The sequence below is a fragment of the Anomaloglossus baeobatrachus genome, chromosome 5, assembly GCF_048569485.1.
Source record: "Anomaloglossus baeobatrachus isolate aAnoBae1 chromosome 5, aAnoBae1.hap1, whole genome shotgun sequence".
Taxonomy (NCBI): Eukaryota; Metazoa; Chordata; class Amphibia; order Anura; family Aromobatidae; genus Anomaloglossus; species Anomaloglossus baeobatrachus.
In genome coordinates, this window is record NC_134357.1 from 378,466,606 (window position 1) to 378,488,147 (window position 21,542).

Sequence of the window (21,542 nt, forward strand, 5' to 3'; positions counted from 1 at the left end):
CTAAAAGAATTGACCTGACCATACTTTCAGGCAGCTTCTGCTAGGATGCCGCCACTATTTTATATAACAAATAAAAAAAAAAGATTCCATTGTCAAAGCCATCTCAGAAATGACGAAAAAGGCGAGAAAGAAATAATTTTAGGAAAAATACTACCGGTGTTTTCCTAAACTGTCTTCTGCCTCAAAAAACTCCAGGGGTGGACATATCATCAATGCAACCCGTGAGCCACACAGAGGCCCAAGAGGTGGGGGGGGGGCATTTCTACCTCCAAAGCAAGGAGAATTGTACATTTTTATGAGCTCTTGGGTTGCAAAGGGCCCATATATTCTTGTTGCACAGGGGCTCTTTTCTGTCTATGTCTACTAGTTAAAAACTGTTTTACCCAAACCAAACAAATGGCCCAAAATATATATAATCTCAATAAATTACATAAATACCCAAGAAGAGAACAAGAGATTATCTTAAAAAATATATATTTTATTTAAATTATTAGTCAAAAAACTACTTAAAACATATGTGGAAGGTCAGGATAAACACAGTGGATACAGGGCTTAATATTGGACACAAAAGGCAGGGTTCTGTAATCTGAAGGAGAAAGCTTTCTCACAAAAATAGCAGCGCATGTGTGAACTAAAGTCCAACCATTCTTTGGATAGTGAATAAAGGCATAATTACCCGTGTCAATATAGCCACTGTACAGAGTCCCCCTGACACGTTTCGCTACAGCTTCATCATGATAGCGAAACGCGTCAGGGGGGACTCTGTACAGTGGCTATATTGACAAGGATAATTATGCCTTTATTCACTATGCAAAGAATGATTGGACTTTAGTTCACACATGCGCTACTATTTTTGTGAGAAAGCTTTCTCTATGGGAGTATTTGTACATGTGTTATTCTAAGGGGGAATTCTGTGATTTGTAGTGTTGGGTTTGCGTATTTCCCACACTGATGTTATATATTTAAGCACTTTATTAACTTTGAGGCTATTTGCTCATTGATTGGCACTTTAATAATGTTAATATATATATATATATATATATATAACTTATTTATCAGTCTGGAGATTTCTTGCACACCCGACACCTTCCAATCACAGATCCCTCTTATATTCTGTTAGTATAACTATGCACATGTCACTTTAGATTTGCATTTTTGTGCCCATTAATTACTATGCACAAGACACTTTGTCTTTAAATTAATTTAATTAGCAACCTTTCGTAATTATTATGCATGTGACACTTCTATTTAATGCTGATACTCCTGTTTCTTTATTTATTGAACCAACCAATGTTTAAATACAGATGAATTTTTGTATGATCTAAAAAGGAGATTTTCCTATATATTTATACTTTTAGCTGTTTTTTCTGCATCTTGTGTCCAATATTAAGCCCTGTATCCACTGTGTTTATCCTGACCTACCACATATGTTTTTATGTATGTTTTAAGTAGTTTTTTGACTAACAATTTAAATAAAATATATATTTTTAGTTAAAAACTATGTTGGCCCGCTAGCATCTTCAAGATGTGTGGCGCCCTTGCGGCTCCAGTCGCCACAGAGTATTGCACCTTAGTTAACGTGCTGTATTCGCCTCGGGTAAGGAGGGGGTTAATCACCGGTGTTCCACATTCATACTGTACATACAGCTTAGGAGCCCTCTCACTGGAGAGCTGGACTAGGGTAGGCAGGGGGTTGGCCATCACGAAGCATGGGAATTTCCCGGTCACAAGGACAATCAACTGGGAGACGGGTTCCACTTGGGGTAGAAGTAGGAGCAACTCACACAATCTTCAGTCAGTCTACCTGGGACATCAGTTCTGGTGACTCGACACCCCCATCTTCTCTCATCTTTTTCTTTCCCTTGACCTTGGCTTGGAACGGATTGCTTAGCCCAGGTTCCTCACTGCTGTCGGGCAACTCTTACAAAGAACCTTTTCCAAACACTGGTGGCTTCTTCCAACTAATCTGAAGTCGACTGGGCCCATCACAGCAGTAACCAGTGCTACTGCGGCAATAACCAGGTTACTTAAAGAACTGTAAGTAAAGACACCTGGAACCGCAGTAGCCGAATCGGTTTCTTATTACCGACACCCCGTACCTTGGCGCCAACAGCCTCCGCCACTACCACTGCTCCCCTCATCCCCACCTGCGGGGAGCGATACCATCTTTGCTGCTACTACCATCAGCCCCGGAGGATGGCAACAGCAGCGGCGGCTATTGCCTGGCTGCGTACCGCAGGTGACATCACGACAACAACCTCCTATCCCCCCCCATTTACTGTGGACACATCGGAGCACAAAATCAAGCAGACCACCGCAACATTCCAGAGCTCCACACCGGCCCGGTGACATGTAACAGGTACCAGACAGGACCTGAACCCCCTTCCCCCCTTGGTTCCACAGATGCCCTTTACATGTACCCTTATAACGTCTACGTAATGTATCCAGTGCCAGTAAGAAAGAGGACACTAGCTAATATATGTAAAAGCAAAATGGAAAAACTAGAACAACTCCCATGTATTCATTTTTTGTGCCATTATTGAAAGCTGGCGAAAGGGATGACATGTTGGTTGTACTTTTCATTCCGTACCCTCACTGCCGAGGTGGTCTCTCCCATGACTGGAAGTGATGATGATGATGATGATGATGTGTTGCTCATTCAGTCACCTGAACATGGAGAACACTTCTTGACTCCAAGGTCAGTTGAGTGGAACATCATTACTTCTGCTCCCGCCAAAGATCCATTTCCTCTAGCCAGTTTTCATCTGGTCAGTGGTGGAAGTGTCTATACTGTCTATAGACGTAAGGATTTATCTAGCCCGCTATACACGATTGGACTCTCCTTTCTCTGGGAATAAAAGCAATTAAATGATTTATGACTGTCAACATTGACTACATGTAATGGGAAGGAAAAAAAATGTATACAATACTTCTGTTATAGGATTTAATCCGTCATCTGCTCGGTAAATTATATAATGGATTACGGGCAACTACAGGAAATAAATATCCAACACAGAAGATTACAAGTTTAATAACTTCAGTAAAACTGTTCCCCAGGTAGTTGTCATGTGAACAACCTGCTATATAGGATACAATATTTCCACTGCTTTAATTGGGAATTAATTCAAAGCATGATGTTCCAAACGGTCATCAGCTAGGTTGATGGACATGGTTAGCTACAAGGTAATTAATTAAGGAAATGAATCCTACAAAACATATTTTATCATTAAGAATACATCAGGAGTCAGTTGGGAGATGAATATAACATGGATATAATTCATAGATCTTAGAACAGATAGTCCATCTTGTCGGACAGCATCATTACTCCACCAATGATTTTCCAAGCAGGAGTAACATCTTGCCATCTTTGTTTAAGTTCTTTCCATTGTATAACAAAGGTTAAGGCTGACCCTGAAAGCGACTGTAGACTTTTTTCTCTAGTAATTTGTTATTAACTTGTGTTATAAGTTCTAATTTGCTATGTCCAAGGGTCATCCTTTTAAAATCTTTGGTAGTGTCCTCCCTTTTAATATCAGCTAAAACAGTCTTATTCTTGGGGGTGCTCTCGCAATTATTTTTTTTATTTATAGCCGCATCACTTTTCATTCTTGGGGATATCTTGTTTTGTGGATGTAGAAGATTGTTCTGAAAATGTTCAAACTTGGCTCTTATAGTAGAAGGTGCTTCGATCAGATCAGGAGTAGATTTTGAAAATGCCTTTTTGTGCATGACCATGAGGTTGTTTTGGTCTGTGTGAGGAACTGACGGTCGTCTCTGATCTTTTGGTGATTCCGTTTTTTGTTTACTTCTCTCATCATGTTTATCGTTTGAGTTTCTCTGTAAGTACCTTGACAGCACTGGTTTTTCTTCACGGATCACAGTGACTGCCTGGTTACTACTAAAGGGTGGCGTCTTTACACTATTTTGGCTGTCAGAACTAGAGTTACTGTCGGATTGGTTCGAACGTTCAAGAGCTAGAGGAGTTAGAGGAGGAATTTTTACAGCTTGCCATCTGGATTTGGTGGGAGTAGAGCAAAATGGTTTGCTGTTTTCATTTTCCAGATTCGAAAAATAGTCACTTTCTACTGAATCTGCATACAAACATCGAAATTCTCTGTCAAACTCTTCCACTATGTTCCCTTTGAAATAGGTTGCCATATTGCTGTGGACGTGTCCCGAAAGCCAGCTGAAACTGAAAGATAAAAAGTGTCAAAATATGTTTGCACATAAGTAAACATTAAAAAAATCCCAAAGTATCAAGGTAAACAATTCTATATCACACAGACTTTCCATTAGGCTTCTTGGAACTTAGTAGTTTTGCTTGACAACAATTATGCATCTGCAATATTCAATAATTTTCAGGGTCTATACATACTCTTGCATCATGGCTTCATGTTCTGCTGGTTCTTAAGGATTTCACCTTCTAGATTATTTTATATTTTTACATGGCCCATCCGTTTCTCCGTTACTGAAATGATATGAAGAAATATTTGCAGATCTGAAGCCTCTGTCACTCCAACAATACTCTCTACCCAACCCCACCTCTTCTTGCTTGACCTTCAGCCTTTATGTGTGACCACAGGCAAAGGAGTCACCAGTCAAGCAGGTGGAGTCGGCGATGGGTGGGGAATAGAGCTGGAGTGACAGAGACTTTAGATGTTCAAATAGCTCCTCAGCCTCATTTGCATATGATTTCAAACTCTGATCTCACAGCACGCAACAGAGGAATGGCCACGAAAAGTTATTGCTTGACTTTTCTTATTTAATGCGCATATAAATAGAAGGGTGAAATTCTGCTGACAGATTCCCTTTAATTCATGTACCAACAACATGCACCATCACGTCCTGCATTAAGAAGATTAAGAAGCAATTTTCTCCCAAAAGCATTTGTTCAAGCAGGGATGATACAGTGCTTCACAGAGGCTTTGCACGAACGAATATAGAGTGACTACAAGTCTGTAATACAGGAGCATGGAGACTCAATTGGCTACAATGCAGGGTGCATGCACACGGCTTTGCTGATGCATGAGCTCCAATGAGACACATTTCCGATTAAGTAATGTAAATATTGTATAAAGTGTAAGACCACGACATGAGTGTCTGATTGAAGAGACCTAGACTTCAGCTATTGTATTAGGGCATGATTTATTAAGATTGACTTTGTGCTCGTCAGTTTAACCCCTTCACGACCTAAGATGTATATTTATGTCATAGGTCGTTTCCCTTGCCTTTGATGTGGGCTCACACACCAAGCCCACATCTTTCCCAGCACATATCAGCTGATCTGATCAGCCGACATGTGCCTCTAAAAGCCTTGGGTGGATCAGAGATCTTCCCGCAGCTGTTAACCAGTTAAATCCCACTGTCAAACTCTGAAATCGGGATTTAACATGTTGCGGCAGGCTTTCCCTGCTCCCATCGGCGGCCCTGTGATATGATCGCAGGGTGACGACTGTATCACTAAAAACATAAGTTTGGGGCACAAAAAACAAGCCCTCACTTAGCCCTAGATGCTGTAAAGTAAAAACGTTTTGTGTCTTGGTAAATTGCACTAAAAGTAAATTTTTTTTTACAAACTTATGATTTTTTTTACTACTTAAACTGACAGAAAACTATACATGTTTCTTATCTATGTACTTGTACTGACCTGGAAAATCATATTGTCAGTTTTACCATATAGTAAATATAGTAAATAAAAAAACAGACAAAACAAAAAACATTAGTGGAATTGCACTTTTTTTTTTAAATTTTCACCACACCAATTATTTTCCCCTTTTTCCAGTACACTATATGGTAAAATGAATGGTTTAATTCAAAAGTACAACTCGTCCCTCAAAAACAAGCCCTCATACGGCAATATTTAAGGGCTCTTAAAAAAGGGGGAGGAAAAAAAACCCGGAAAATTGGCAGGTGGTGAAGGAGTTAAGCTATGTTTGTATTTGACGTAAGATGTATCTAATAGAGAAGAGCAAACCTGAAGTTTGGTTTTCAGTGTTCGTACCAAACACAGACTTTACAAAAAAAAAAACAACATAGTTCGGGTTCGGAGTTGGGGTGCTTTACGTATGCAAACCACTCATGCGAGCATCACTGTGCTCTGCTAACCTTGATGCTCAGCCCAGTGCAAGCCACTTGCAGTGTTTGATCGGCTTGTACCAGGGCGGAACAACAGTTATCGAATGTAGTGTGCACCCAAAAAAATAAAAAACCCAGCCCTTCCTCCCTTGCATGTGAGTGGAGACACGAACTGCCCAATTAGTGACTTCCTTTGGGGTTCAGGTCAACTCCAGGTCCCAAACTGAACTTCATCTAATATCCAGCTGAGCCTGCCAAACCAAACTTCCATGGATCTGCTCATCTCTAGTGTCTAATCCATTAAAAGGCACACAACACTTAATGAATCAGATGCATCTCATCACTGGCATATGGGTCTGCCATGTTACTCCAGTCAGAGACCAAAGTATCATTTCTGGCATGAGATACACCACAACTTTTCATGAATTGGTAGGGTGAGTTTTGCCATAGCCCGTGCTATCTCAGTTCTGCCCACTTTGGCGGAGCAGGCCAAAACTTGCGTGAAAATGCCAAAAGTTGTAATTTTGAGACATTTGAAAGTTTTCTACACCAAAATTCTTGCGGAAATACCTTCATTATTTTTGGAGTATCATATGCAAGACATCTTATGTAAGATTACCTGTAGGAACCAGCAATGACATGCTCACAGTCAATCAAGAGAAACTTCTCTAGTGACTGTCCATAAAATTTCTTTCCTGACTTCGTACAGTATGTGTCTCCGGTTATTGTGCGAATCTTCATTTGCTGTAAAATAGAAAATTATGAAATATTAAAGTATTGTTTTCTATCTTCAAAAGAAAACGTATTTGCGCATACACAAGTACACAAGAGTAAATAGCATAAAGTTCACAAAATGTCAGTTTCTGCACTTTAGAACGATTGTGTTAGACTCCAGAGGCAATAATATAAGATAATGAAGACTGCTTGAAGTGAAAGAACATGCACCTGCTTCTCCATTCTTTTCTCTAATGTCATCAATTTTTGAAATTCACAAAAGAAAGACAATTCTAGCACAGTAAAGTATTCATGACATCTGCAAAACTGAGAAATAATAGGTCATAAACATAATGGGTTATAATTAGGCACGTTAGTAAGTCTAGCTACACTAAAATAGACAATGACATCAGAAAATCATTATCCACACATCTCACATGGTCACTGTACTTTCAGCAACTTTATCTCGTTTGATAGATTATATGATAAAAAAATGATCTGCAAATCACTTTATTTAAAAAATTATGATATATTATCCCTAAAAAAAACACTACAAAGTGCTGGCCACTAGGTGTCCCCCTTCTATGTAAATTACTGTCTACTGCCTGTTGTCAAGTACAATCCGTCACTGGGCACACCTTAGTGGATTACAATAATGTGTGTGTGTGTGTGTGTGTGTGTACACTAGAGATCAAAATTAGAGAACAACGCACAATTTCCCAAATATTAAGGTCATTGTGTAGTCCTATGTGATTATATCCTATCATGAGTAATCTAGCTGTATTGTAAGCTTATTTCATAAAGTAATTTTCTTCAACAGCATATAAAAAATGTAAATGAGATAAATGTAAAAGAACATTGATCAAAATTAGAGAACACTTTCCGATACCTGCAGGCTTTTGACGTTAATCTGGCTCCTGGTTCTAATTCCTGACAAACCCTATTTAACTGGCAGCCTAAGTTTCCAGTTTGCACTGACTTTGTAAAAATGGTGTGCCGTTCCAAAGTGACTGAAACCCTCCGGCAGCAGACTCTCCAGATGAAGGCCAAAGGGGTGACTATCAGCCATAGTAAGAGAAGTTGGTCGTTCCAAGTCTGTGATTTCGAGAATATTGCATCTTTACAACATCACAAACTCTTTCAAGTCTCCAAGAAGGCTGGTTGCCCTCCAAAGAGAGGACAGGATAATGTGGAGAATCTCTATGGGTAATCGTTTCAACTCTGCAGCTGGAATTGCACGCCAGTCGCAGCACTGAACAAGGTAAGGATCTGTCTAGTCATACAGTGTCATGACATTTAAGAGCATTAAGACTGAAAGCCCACTCTGCAGTGATCAAACCTCTCATTAGCAGAACAAATCAAAACGCTAGACTCAACTTTGGTGAGGAGCATGTTGTGTGGACAGTGGAGAAGTGGTCCACAGTTCATTTTAGTGATGAAAGCAAGTTTAATTTATTTGGGTCTGATGGGAAACATTATGTTCATCAACAAACTGGGGAAAGACTGAATCCAAAGTGTGTTATGAAGTCTTTGAAAGGTGGTGCAGGAAGTATCATGTTTTTGGGATTGTATTCTGCAGCAGGAGTTGGACCTATAATACAGCTATATGGCAGAGTAAATGCAAGTGTGTATTAGGTCCTTCTTCAACAACACGTGGTTCCTTAGTTGCGTTCATCACTCAATCAGCCAGCAATTTTCATGCAAGACAATGTCCCCTGTCACACAGCAAAACGGTTAAAGAAATTAAATGGCCATCCCAGAGTCCAGATCGAAACCCAATAGAAAACCTCTGGAAAATCCTTTGTGACAAAGTTATGGCCAAGCAACCCAAAACAGTTAAAGAACTGTGGAAGAGACTGGAAGAAGAGTGGACCAAACTCACACCAGAGCAGTGTGAGAGACTAGCGATGTCCTGTGGCCACAGATGTGCTGAAGTCATTTAAAGCAAAGCCCTGTACACTTCCTACTGATTGGTGACTGTTGTTACCTTCAGAAAATGTAGTTATAATCTTTCTCTGCGCTACAGTCATTGCTGTTCTCTAATTATGATCACCACTGTTTGGGCAAAATAAAGGTTTTATGTTCATAAACTTTGGATCTTTTGTAAAACACTGGTCTAGTGGCATGGTGTACCCCTTGCAAAAAAAAACCTTCAAATGTTGATCAATGTAGATTACATTATTTCTGAAAAAAGCAAGAGATGATACAATGTTCTTTAATTTTGATCTCCAGAGTAGAAGTTTTATTTTCAACAGGATTTGTTTGTATAACAGCACAAATACATTATAAAATATTCCTATTAGTCTCAAAGGCCTTCTTCTTTGCCTGTAACATTCTATCTTTCTAATATTCATTGTTGTCTATCCTGAAACAAAATAGACTGTGATACAATGGTGGTCACCCAGACAGGAAGCCACATGGTTGCGAGGGAACTGGAGCTACAAGAGAAATAAAGTATAGATACATACTACTAACTAAACAGTGTCTACAGTTATATTACTCTAGGTACCTTACTGGAGCTGAAAGCAATTCTAATATATAAGTTCCATCTAAATCATTTAATTTACATTTTTTTTTTATACAGTACAGACCAAAAGTTTGGACACACCTTCTCATTCAATGAGTTTTCTTTATTTTCATGACTCTGAAAATTGTAGATTCACATTGAAGGCATCAAAACTGTGAATTAAAACATGTGGAATGAAATACTTAAAAAAGTGTGAAACAACTGAAAATATGTCTTATATTCTAGGTTCTTCAAAGTAGCCACCTTTTGCTTTCATTACTACTTTGCACACTCTTGGCATTCTTCTGATGAGCTTCAAGAGGTAGTCACCGGAAATGGTTTTCCAACAGTCTTGAAGGAGTTCCCAGAGATGCTTAGCACTTGTTGGCCCTTTTGCCTTCACTCTGCGGTCCAGCTCACCCCAAACCATCTCGATTGGGTTCAGGTCTGGTGACTGTGGAGACCAGGTCATCTGGCGTAGCACCCCATAACTCTCCTTCTTAGTCAAATAGCCCTTACACAGCCTGGAGGTGTGTTTGGGGTCAATGTCCTGATGAAAAATAAATGCTGGTCCACCTAAACACAAACTGGATGGAATAGCACGCCGCTGCAAGATGCTGTGGTAGGCATGCTGGTTCTGTATGCCTTTGAATAAATCCCCAACAGTGTCACCAGCAAAGCCCCCCCACACCATCACACCTCCTCCTCCATGCTTCACAGTGGGAACCAGTCATGTAGAGTCCATCCGTTCACCTTTTCTACAAAGACACGGTGGTTGGATTCAAAGATCTCAAATTTGGACTCATCAGACCAAAGCACAGATTTTTACTGGTCTCATGTCCCTTATGTTCTTTAGCCCAAACAAGTATCTTCTGCTTGTTGTCTGTCCTTAGCAGTGGTTTCCTAGCAGATATTTTACCATGAAGGCCTGCTGCACAAAGTCTCCTCTTAACAGTTGTTGTAGAGATGGGAAAGTGTGTCCAAACGTTTGGTCTGTACTGTATAGTTTGGACTTTATGACATATGAGAAAAAGTTACACATAACCGTGTTATATATACAGAGTAAATTGTTAAAGGTTTGTAATTTTTTTTCTATTAGTGAAGGAAGAGTATTGATCTGTCATGTAGATAAATCATTGATGCCTTCTCAGGAAAAAATTACACTTGAATCACACCAGTGTTTTCTTTTTGCCACTTCCGTTACCAATACGTCATGTGTATGTATGATGAGTGCATTAAAACACTCACACATCATTGTCTTCTGCCGTTTCCATGCCCTTTCCTGAACTGCGTGACGCAGTTTTGACCTGCTGGATTACACCGTCTATTTTGATTGGACAGGAGGTCAATGTGAGTCTATGAGGCTCAGAATGAGGCTCACATAGACTTACATTAAAAAGGAACTAACAGTCCTCCTTGTGGGTCATAGACTAAAAGCTGGGGTCACATGATATAGGAAAAGACTGGAACAGTGCTGGAAACTGCAGAAAGCACAAACGGTTAGCATTTTAATGTGCGCACTCAGTTTACTTTTAAATAGCAGTTGAGTACATGTGATCACTCCCATTTATATTTATCTGTCAGTTTATGTCAATGGAAGGATACGTTGCAGTCCTCCGCCCTCTGTCTGTCTGAAAAGTGAACACCCTGTTTTTATACTGAGTAATACATTAATCCCACACGTCAGCATGTCTTCAAGGAAATGTAAGGATTTCAAGTTCAGACACGTCAAATATCTTTGTAACAGTAACTTCATAGTTCTAAGAAAAAAAATAAGATTGTACCCAGTAATATAAAAAATAGGTACATACTAGGAAAAATTTAAATTAATTTGAAATTATATGGTAGTCAGAAGCTTTTAAAGTGGTATCATTTAGGACTGGTGCACTATTATTATTATTTATTATTATAGCGCCATTTATTCCATGGCGCTTTACAAGTGAGAGAGGGTATATGTACAACAATGATTAACAGTACAAAACAGACGGGTATAGGAGGAGAGGACCCTGCCCGCGAGGGCTCACAGTCTACAGGGAATGGGTGATGGTACAATAGGTGAGGACAGAACACAGGTTTGTGCACTGAAGAATTGCGTGCACAGACCATGTAATGTGGCACATGGAGCGTGGCCACCAAGGGCTTCAGAGTTGATTTCTCTACTGTAACTCAGGCCACCATATAGACAGTACAATTACTGATCAACATTGTTATACCACAATATATACAACACTATTACCTCCACCCCAGCTCCTTTATCCTCTCCATGTCTGTCACTCTTATGTATTGTTACTAGCATAGTTATACCATACCTCCAAACTTTGAATGACAAGAAAGGAGGATACACTGCAGGGCGCATAGCATCAACTTCTTTTTTTAACACTAAGCCAGTAGCTTAACCTCACCCAGTCCTTAACATAGTACCACACAGAAATATTGAAATATTGCTTTTAGTTAAGACAAATAGTATGTATGGTACCCATCATCATGGCCCCTACTGTGCCCCCATACAGAATTAAACCACACAGTACATTCCTTCACATAGTCTGATGCGTCCGGCACATTGCATTCTCACACGCACAGTATAAGTGCCAAGCGCCATCCACATCCGCACACGCGGATTACTTCTACTTCGGGCTCTGTTCACATTGCAGAGTCCGACAGGCAATCCGGTCTCCTAGTGCTCAACTTGGCTGGGCATCGGCTCAGTTGTTTCACTGCTCCCAATCGTGCAGGGGTTAATCATTGTTGGAGCAGTGTGCTGAGAGCCAGGTTGCTGATTTCCTTCCACAGCTGGTCTCCTCCTATTTAAGGCAGGGCTGTGTAGTAATAGACCGCCGAAGATAGTCTCTGCTTGCAGTTACGATATCCCGGTGTGCATGGTGATTCTTCATTTTTTCATCAGCAATTTGTTGCCTGCGCTGAATGATAGCTCCCTGGTGTGACTTACTCCTTCCCCTTTGGTTTATTCCCTCCAGTGTCTTTTTGTCTCTCCTCTGTGGATATTTGCGGTGTGAGTGAGTCTCAGTTTATCCTCTTGTCTTTGTCTTGTGAGTTGGGGGGCACGGAGGTATTAGGTCAGGGCCCGACAGGAGACAGAGACATGCTGGTAGCTCGACCCTGACCACCTTCAGGTCTACCGTCAGGATAAGGTACAGCACAGAGTTCCTAGCCTTAGGGTCAGCTCAGGAGCCCCTGTGCCATCTGTACTCCCCTTGACAATAAGGCACTCCAGATACCATAAGATGTCCCCACAGAGCATTCCCCAAACACAGTCTGATGTCCCCCTACACAATCAATTCAGCTACAGCTACACATACAAGTTTAATAAATATATACACACATACATATACACTGCTGAAGAAAATCATCCCCACAGCATGATGGTGCAACCAACATGTTTGATGGTAGGGATGGTGTTTTCAGGGTGATGGGCAGTGTTAGCTTTCTGACACACATAGTTTTTTTCATTATATACACACACACACACACATTCATATACATTTAGATATATACAAACACACATATATACACTCATGGCAGAAAGTGTTGGCACCCTTGAAATTGTTGCCAAAAATGAAGTATTTCGCCCATAAAATTATTGCAACCACACATGTTTTGTTATACACATGTTTATTTCCTTTGTGTGTATTGGAACAAAACAAACAAACAAAAAAACAAAAAAAAAAGATGAAAAAAAGGCACATAAGACATAATTTCATACAAAATGGGCTGGACAAAATTGTTACCCCTTTGCAAAATTGTTGGTAACCTACTTTGTTTCAAGCATGTGATTCTTCTTTAAACTCACCTGTGGTAAGTAACAGATGTGGGCATTATGAAAATCACATCTGAAACCAGATAAAAAATGGAGAAGTTGACTCAATCTTTGCCTTGTGTGTCTGATTGTGCCACACTACGCATGGAGAACAAAAAGAGGAAAAGAGAACTGTCTGAGGACATGAGAAACAAAATTGTTGAAAAATATCAACAATCTCAAGGATACATGTCCTTCTCTAGGGATCTTCATGTTCCTTTGTCCACTGTTCACAGCATAATCAAGAAGTTAACAATCCATGGCACTGTAGCTAATCTCCCTGGATGTGCACATCAGAGAAAAATTAATGAAAGGTTTCAAGTAGGGATGAGCGAACCTGAACCTAGTGTCTGAGGATCAAACTTGATAACGAACTTCTGATGGAAGTCCATGGTCGAGTTCAGAGGTTGGATGCTGAATAAAGTTTGTTATAAAGCTGCAGCACAGCCAATCAACTAGCTTTCCGCATTTGAAAGATGCCTGGATGTTGCTTGAACAAAATAAATAAATAAATAAAAAATGACATGGGATGCCCCTATTTTTGATAACCAGCCAAGGTAAAACAGACAGCTGTGGGCTCAGCTGGGCCATTATAGCAATTTTATTTTCTTTCTCTGAAACTACCTGACAATTTCCTTCACTGTGTGTTTGGGACCATTGTCTTGCTAACATGTCCACCTTTGTTTCATCTTCATCATCCTGGTTGATGGCAGCAGATATTTATAAAGAAAGTCTCGGTACATTTGTCCATTCATCCTTGCTCCAATCAGGTTGAGTGCATTACTTATTGTTTTCTTTGAAACAATTGTACCAGCTACATAATTCCAGGTCTTTCTGTAGCTCTCCACAGATGTTCTTTGGCTCTTGGACAAGTCTTCTGAAAATTCTTTTTTTCCTCTGTCTGAAATCTTGTCGGGAGCACTTGGTTGTGGCCGGTTAATGATGAAATGATGTTCATTCCACTTCCGGATTATGGTCCCAAAAGTGCTTACTGCAACCTTCAGTACTTTTGAAATTCTTCTATAAGCAATACCATCAATATGTTTTGCAACACTAAGTTTGCCAAGGTCTTGAGACAGCTCACTAGTTTTACCCATCATGAGAGGTTTCTTATGGTAGTGAGACACCTTTTTTATAGGCCATCAGTTGAACCAGCTGATATTATTTTTCACTAAGTGGAAGGATTGCTTTCTAACTGGCAGATGTTTTGCTTTCTAAATGGCAGATTTTTTCAGAGAATATGAATGATAATACAAAATCTTTTTTTCCACTCATGGTTAGTGGTTGGGTGAAGCCATTTATTGTCAAACTACTGTGTTTTCTCTTTTTCAATCATAATGACAACCAAAAACATCCAAATAACCCTGATCAAAAGTTCACATACCCTGGTGATTTTGGCCTTCTAACATAAACAAAAGTTGACACAAATGGGTTTGAATGGCTACTAAAGGTAACATCCCCACCTGTGACCTGTTTGCTTGTAATCAGTGTGTGTGCATAAAAGCTGAAGATGAAAGGGAATTGGGTTGCACAGCTATATCAAATCAGAATAGAAAAATGCAATAATAAAGGTGAAGGTGCAAAACCTACCAAAGAATGTAGCAAAAGGGAGAAAAGGGGTAGGTAAAAAGCACTCTAGAGTGCTTTTTACCTACCCTTTTTCTCCCTTTTGCTGCATAAAAGCTGAGTGAGTTTCTGGAATCCAGACAGACTCTTGCATCTGTCATCCAGCCACTGACGTTTCTGGATTGTGAGTCATGGGGAAAGCAAAAGAATTGTCAATAGATCTAGGGGAAAAGATAGTTGAACTGTATAAAACAGGAAAGGGATACAAAAAGATATCCAAGGAACTGATAATGCCAGTTAGCAGTGTTCAAACTGTGATTAACAAATGGGAAATCAGGGGCTCTGTAAAAACCAAACCATGATCAGGTAGACCAACAAAAATTTTGGCCACAACTGCCAGGAAAATTGTTTGGGATGCAACAAAAAACCCACAAATAACATCAGCTGAAATACAGGATTCACTGAAAACTAGCAGTGTGGCTGTTTCAAGATGCACAATAAGGAGGCACTTGAATAAAAATGGGCTGCATGGCTGAGTTGCTAGAACAAAGCCATTACTGCGCAAATATCACAAAGTATCTTGCCTACAATACACCAAACAGCACAGAGACAAGCCTCCAAACCTCTGGGACAAGGTAATTTAGAGTGATGAGACCAAAATCGAATTTTTTAGCCACAACCATAAACATTACATTTGGAGATGTGTTAACAAGGCCTATGATGAAAAGGAACACCATTCCTACTGTAAAACACAGAGGTGGGTCGCTGATGATGTGGGGATGTGTGAGCTACAAAGGCACAGGAAACTTGGTCAGAGTTGAAGGAAAGATTAATGCAGGACATTATCAGCAAATACTGGAGGCAAACTTACAGCCAGAAGCTGTGCATGGGGCGTTCTTGGACGTTCCAACATGACAACAATCCAAAACACAAGGCGAAGTCGACCTGTCATTGGCTACAGCAGAACAATATGAGGCTTCTGGAGTGGCCATCTCAGTCTCCTGACCTCAATATCATTGAGCCACTCTTTGGAGAACTCAAGCATGCAGTACATGTAAGAAAGCCAAGGAATTTACAGGAACTGTGTCCTAGTTCAGGCCTGGCCCAGCCATTGCTGAGCCAGCACTGTCATGTGTGTGGGATTCAGGGCATGAATGGGTTAACTTCTTGCAGCCTTATTCTGGATTGCAGAGCACTATATCCTGGCGCGCACCCGTCATCCAGTGCCAGTACTAGTTTTGCTCTGCAGCACTTGTTTCTGGCTCCTGTGAAAACTTGATCAGTCCTACCTTCCCGCTACTTCATCCTCACCCGTGTTCCCCTGCTCCATTCGTTAGTTCCTCGTCCCTGACTCACTGTCCCGGTTCATATATTTGCCCTATCTCATTTACCTGTCTCTTTCCCGCCCCGTGTACCCCGACCCCAGTCGTTTACCTGTCTGCCCGGTTTCTGACTTTGCTTTGTTTGTGACTTTGGCTCCGTCTCTCCCTCCTGCTTCACATGTGAAATTCCGGCTCTGACCCCTGGGATACCACCTGACTTCTCTTTTGCGTATTCCTTTGGTGACCGATATTGACCTCCTGCTGCTCACTCTGTGTTTTGACTACGCTGCTGCCCTCTGTTGGTTGGCCTGCTAACTGCACTCTAAAGTTACATTGCTGGTAGCTTCAGTATCTTCCTAGTGCTTTGTGACAAACTGCAGGCTTTTTGCCAAGAAGAATAGGCAGCGTTACCATCTGAGAAAATAAAGAGCCTCATCCACAACTACCACCAAAGATTTCAAATTTTCATTAATGTTAGAGGGGGCAATACATGGTATTAAGAACTGGGGTAAGTGAACTTTTGATAAGGGTCATTTGGATGGTTTTAGTTGTTATTATTATATAAAAAGAGAAAACACAGTATTTTGCCAGTAAATGGCTTCACCCAACCACTAACCATGAGTGGAAAAAAAAAAAAAAGTGTCATCATTCGTATACTCTAAAACAAAAAGGCCAAAAAAAAGCAAAAAATCTGCTGGGTATGTAAACTTTTGCACACAACTGTATATAGTGACTTAGACATTTTTTGTGCCCTTCTCCTGATTAATAATTTTGAACAATGAGATCCCTTTGCTGTGTTGTTAACTGTTTATGGATCATGGCTTTTGCTGTAAAATGCAACTAAGAAAATGTCAGGAAAATCCTACTAGAACAGGTACATTTTATACGGGGTTAATCAGAATCACCATAAATTTTCAAAGCTGTGTACTGAATACTATTTAACATAAGTTTAAAAGTGATTGGACAATTCTGAACACAACCACATCCCCGATTATAAGAGACCCAGACTGAACGATGGAGGAAGGTCTTGTTGGCTCACTATTACAATCTTATATTTAGCTGTACCTGTGACCTGAAAACACAGATAAAACTGAAGTTAGGGCATAATTGTGACTTCTCAGGATAGCTCCCCAAATTGAACATGCTCTATAGAGGTTTGTAACGTGTGATTTACAACCAAAGATCCATCTGAGTTGAGGGTTTTTTACAGTTAAAGTTGCAATGCAACCTCATTGACAATAAATCAATGTCATGTCGCAATGCAAGTCCACAATCTTCATTTTGCAATCAGATTTGCTATATGGCCCTAGCCTTAAGGCCACTTTACACACAGCGACATCGCTAGGTGAAAGCACCCGCCCCCGTCGGTTGTGCATCACGGGCAATTTGCTGCCCGTGGCGCACAACATCGCTAACACCCGTCACACATACTTACCTGCCTAGCGACGTCGCTGTGGCCGGCGAACCGCCTCCTTTCTAACAGGGCGGTTCGTGCGGCGTCACAGCAGCGTCACTAAGCGGCTGCCCAATAGAAGCGGAGGGGCGGAGATGAGCGGCCGTAACATCCCGCCTACCTCCTTCCTTCCTCATTGGCACAGGTACAGTGAGGTTCCTTGTTCCTGCGGTGTCACACATAGCGATTTGTGCTGCCGCAGGAACGATGAACAACATCGTACCTGCAGCAGCAACAATATTTGAGATTAGAATGACTTGTCAATGATCAACTATATGGTGAGTATTTTTGATCATTAACGGCCGTTCATGCGTTTCACACGCAACGACGTCGCTAACGAAGCCGGATGTGCGTCATGAATTCCGTGACCACAGCGACATCTCGTTAACGATGTCGTTGCGTGTAAAGTGGCCTTTAGGCTGCGATCAGACACGTGCATGAAAAATCTTCTGATTTTAATTCAGAAAACTCAGCTAATTTCATCCTTATTATCATTCTTGTGCCCGCATTTTACATCGGTGTGACATTTGTGGCATCTGTATCTACAGTATACATGAACATTTTGAAATGTACACAATGAATTCATTTTCCCATGCTAATAATTTTATACTGGCTAGTAATTCATAAAAATAGGATGCAATCAAAATGATTTGTATGGAATTAAGTTTTTCTTTTGCGCACCCATGGATCTGCATGGGCGAGTCTCATCCGATACAAGTAAACGAATAGAGCATGTTGAGATTTTTTTCACAAAGACACTTGCTCCGTGTGAAAAAGCTGTCATCTGAAGAACCCTATTGAATAAAACTGTCCGATTTTTACATACACAGCTCTCGACCGTATAATATGCTTATCTGAACGAACCCTTAAGGAGATCCACGAGATGGTCGAGCTTAGATTTGTTTAGGTGTCCATTCTTGTATGAATACAGCACAATATACATGAAATACACAGAACTTACTGGTATTTGAACTTTATTAAATCCCAACTTCTCAAACATCTCTATGAAGTACGTAAGGTTCTTCTCATCAAGCAACAGGTACACCGGGACTTTTCGTTTACTTGCTGCTTCTATCATATCACATAAGAGGTCCACATCTGTAAATAGATCCATGACCAATGCAATTACCTAAAAAAACAATAATATAATAATAAATATGACAAATACATTGAAATATTCAATCTATCATCTGTACACAAAACATGGTTGAAAGGGAACTCCACCCAAAATATGCCTTAGGCCTCCTTCACACTTTCATCTTTCTGGTACGTGTGCAGTTCACATGTACTGAAGACACGGTCAAACATACTCATTAAATTCAATGGGTTTGCGCACACGTCCGTTTTTTCACATGGACCGAGTGTCCGCATGGAGCACACACTTGTCTGTGTGCTCCACACATGTCCGTTTTCTGCAGGCAGCACGGGTGTCACATGAACTGCACACTAATGTGATCCATGTGACATCAGTGTGACATGTATTGGAAAAGACATCTGTCCCTTAAAAAAAAAAATTATACTTACCTGTCTCTGGTGCTGCTGTTGCTTCTAGGTCCACTCATTATGCTCATACATATTCACTGCACTGGCCATGTACCTGAAAGTAACAGCAGCGAAATGAGACAGCAGCGCCGGGGACAGGTAAATATACCAGCTCATGCTGTCTGTGTCGTATCCGTATGTCACACGAATAGCACACAGAGAACATACACACGGACAAACATACTGACCTGCCTCACAGACCGTCACACACATGCGTTAAATGGAAGGACGCGTGAAAGAGGCCTTATGGTGAGTTTGCCAGGACTGTGACTATGGTACTACTAATGTATAGTAATATCATTATGATCTATGACATATATACATTTATTTCTGAATGTACAGTATATTGCCAATTGTTCAAAATTGATTGACAGCAAAGAATCCAACATATACAGTAGCAAGTGTTTTATATGCATGTTGGTAGTTTTCAGTGGTTTTGTTACATTTTTTTAATCAGTGGGCTTTAGTACCTGCATTATTTTTTTTTTTTGTTTACAGTTATTTTTATCCAACCATATTTTTGGCCCAAGTTCTGTCCATGAAAAAAACTGACAGCATGCAGGCCAAAGGTATACAATCAGCATCTGCAAAGAGTTTGTATGTTTTCCCTGTATTTGTGTGGGTTTCCACCAGGTTCTACAGTTTCCTCCCAAACTCCAAAGACATACTGATAGGGAATTTAGATTGTGAGCCCCAATGGGTGCAGTGATGATCACGTCTATAAAGCGCTGTGGAATTAATGACTCTTATATGTGAGTAAAAAAAATAAATACGGTAAATTAAACTGTTCAGATGACCATGTTCGCATAAAAAAAATTGCAGAATGCCTTCATTTTCTCCAAATTTCGGCTGATACTTGTCTACTCAAGTCCGTGAGTGCACAAAAAATGTCAGCTCTCATACATCTCACCTGTATAGCATTCGATTTTTAAAGTGAATATGTCAGTAGGGTTTTGCTACCTCATCTGACAGTATCATAATATAGGCAAAGAGATCCTGAATCCAATGATATATAACTTAGATTACTGGCAGCAGCAGTTCTGACACAATCAGAGTTTTCAGATTTAGCCATGCAGTAGAGCTGAGAACGTTAACCCACCCACACGAGGCTCTCTATGAACAAAGCCTATAGACAGTGAGCTGCGAATCACAGCAGTAGGGCATGCCAGACTAGCTGACCTTTAGCTGACCTAGTCATATTCTCTTTAAGTATACAATGCATTTTAGTATTTGGTTTAGTAAATTTAATAACAGCTGATGTATAAACATGGATGCCATGAGGTTGACATGATCTTAAGAACTTAAGGGCACTTTACACACAGCGACATCGCTAGCGATGTCGCTGGTGAAAGCACCCGCCCCCGTCGGTTGTGCGTCACTGGCAAATCGCTGCCCGTGGCACACAACATTGCTAGGAACGGTCACACGTACTTAACTGCCTGACGATGTCGCTGTGGCCGGCGAACTGCCTCTTTTGTAAGGGGGCGGTTCGTGCAGCGTCACAGTGACGTCACTAAGTGGCCACCCAATAGAAGCGGAGGGGCGGAGATGAGTGGGCGTAACATCGCACCAACCTCCTTCCTTCCTCATTGCCGGCGGCCGCAGGTACGGTGATGTTCCTCGTTCCTACGGTGTCACACATAGCAATGTTTGCTGCCGCAGGAACGACGAACAACCTGCGTCCTGCAATAGCAACGATAATTGGGATTAGAACGACGCGTCAACGATCAACGATAAGGTGAGTAATTTTTGATCGTTAACGGTCGTTTGTGCGTTTCACACGCAACGACGTCGCTAACGAGGCCGGATGTGCGTCACGAATTCCGTGACCCCAACGACATCTCGTTAGCGATGTCGTTGCGTGTAAAGTGGCATTTAGCCTTTAAGATTACAAGTAGTGTGATCCATTATTATGTAAAAAAAAGACAAGGAACATTAACACTAAAAAAGAAAAATGCAATAAAGTGAGTGAAAACAGACATCTTGGGCATGCTGCAATTTAACAAAAATGCAATCTGAACAAAAAAATCATTAGGTAGTTTATTTTTTCAGTCCTATCATTTTAAAAATAGACTGGTTGTTCGGGATTTTTTTTGTTCTTCTTAAGGCGATTCAAGAAGAAATATCTACAGTAAGGTTTTTAATGTATTTGAGACAAGTTTCACATACTGACATTATTTTCTGAGTAACAAATGCATCTTTTTTTGCTGAGAAGTAATGAATGTACAAAATTATAGAGGATCTGTCACCAGATTTCACAATACAAAGTGTATAGATTATTGCATAGATTTCTTGGATCTGATAAAGCCGGTGTTCTTTAAAAATCCATGTTAGATGAATTGCTGTTTTATCCATTTTGAAAGTTTTCAAGCTTAATATCATGAAGAGTATTTTATGAGTCCAGCTAGATTTGTACAAAAAAAAATCCCCTACATTTTCTATTATTTGAATGCCACTATTTTAGATGCAGTTTTAATGGCATTTTGTACTTCAATTTTTATTGCTTTTTAAAGTGCTGTCGTAACTCCATGTTTATGTATGCTTATTTTT

At 40.4% G+C, this 21,542-nt stretch overlaps 1 protein-coding gene across 1 annotated transcript in view; it reads right to left on the bottom strand.

Annotated features, from left to right (window-relative positions):
* Positions 1–2,933: 2,933 nt before the first annotated feature.
* FAM83C (family with sequence similarity 83 member C) overlaps positions 2,934–21,542 on the bottom strand; it is a 42,045-nt gene continuing 23,436 nt past the window's right edge. Inside the window, exons 2-4 of the mRNA XM_075347635.1 lie at positions 18,412–18,579; positions 6,695–6,819; positions 2,934–4,192 (exon numbers count right to left, since the gene is read on the bottom strand). Coding sequence (XP_075203750.1) covers positions 3,400–4,192; positions 6,695–6,819; positions 18,412–18,579 — 1,086 coding nt within the window. The 3' untranslated portion in view covers positions 2,934–3,399. The remainder of the gene's footprint in view (positions 4,193–6,694; positions 6,820–18,411; positions 18,580–21,542) is intronic.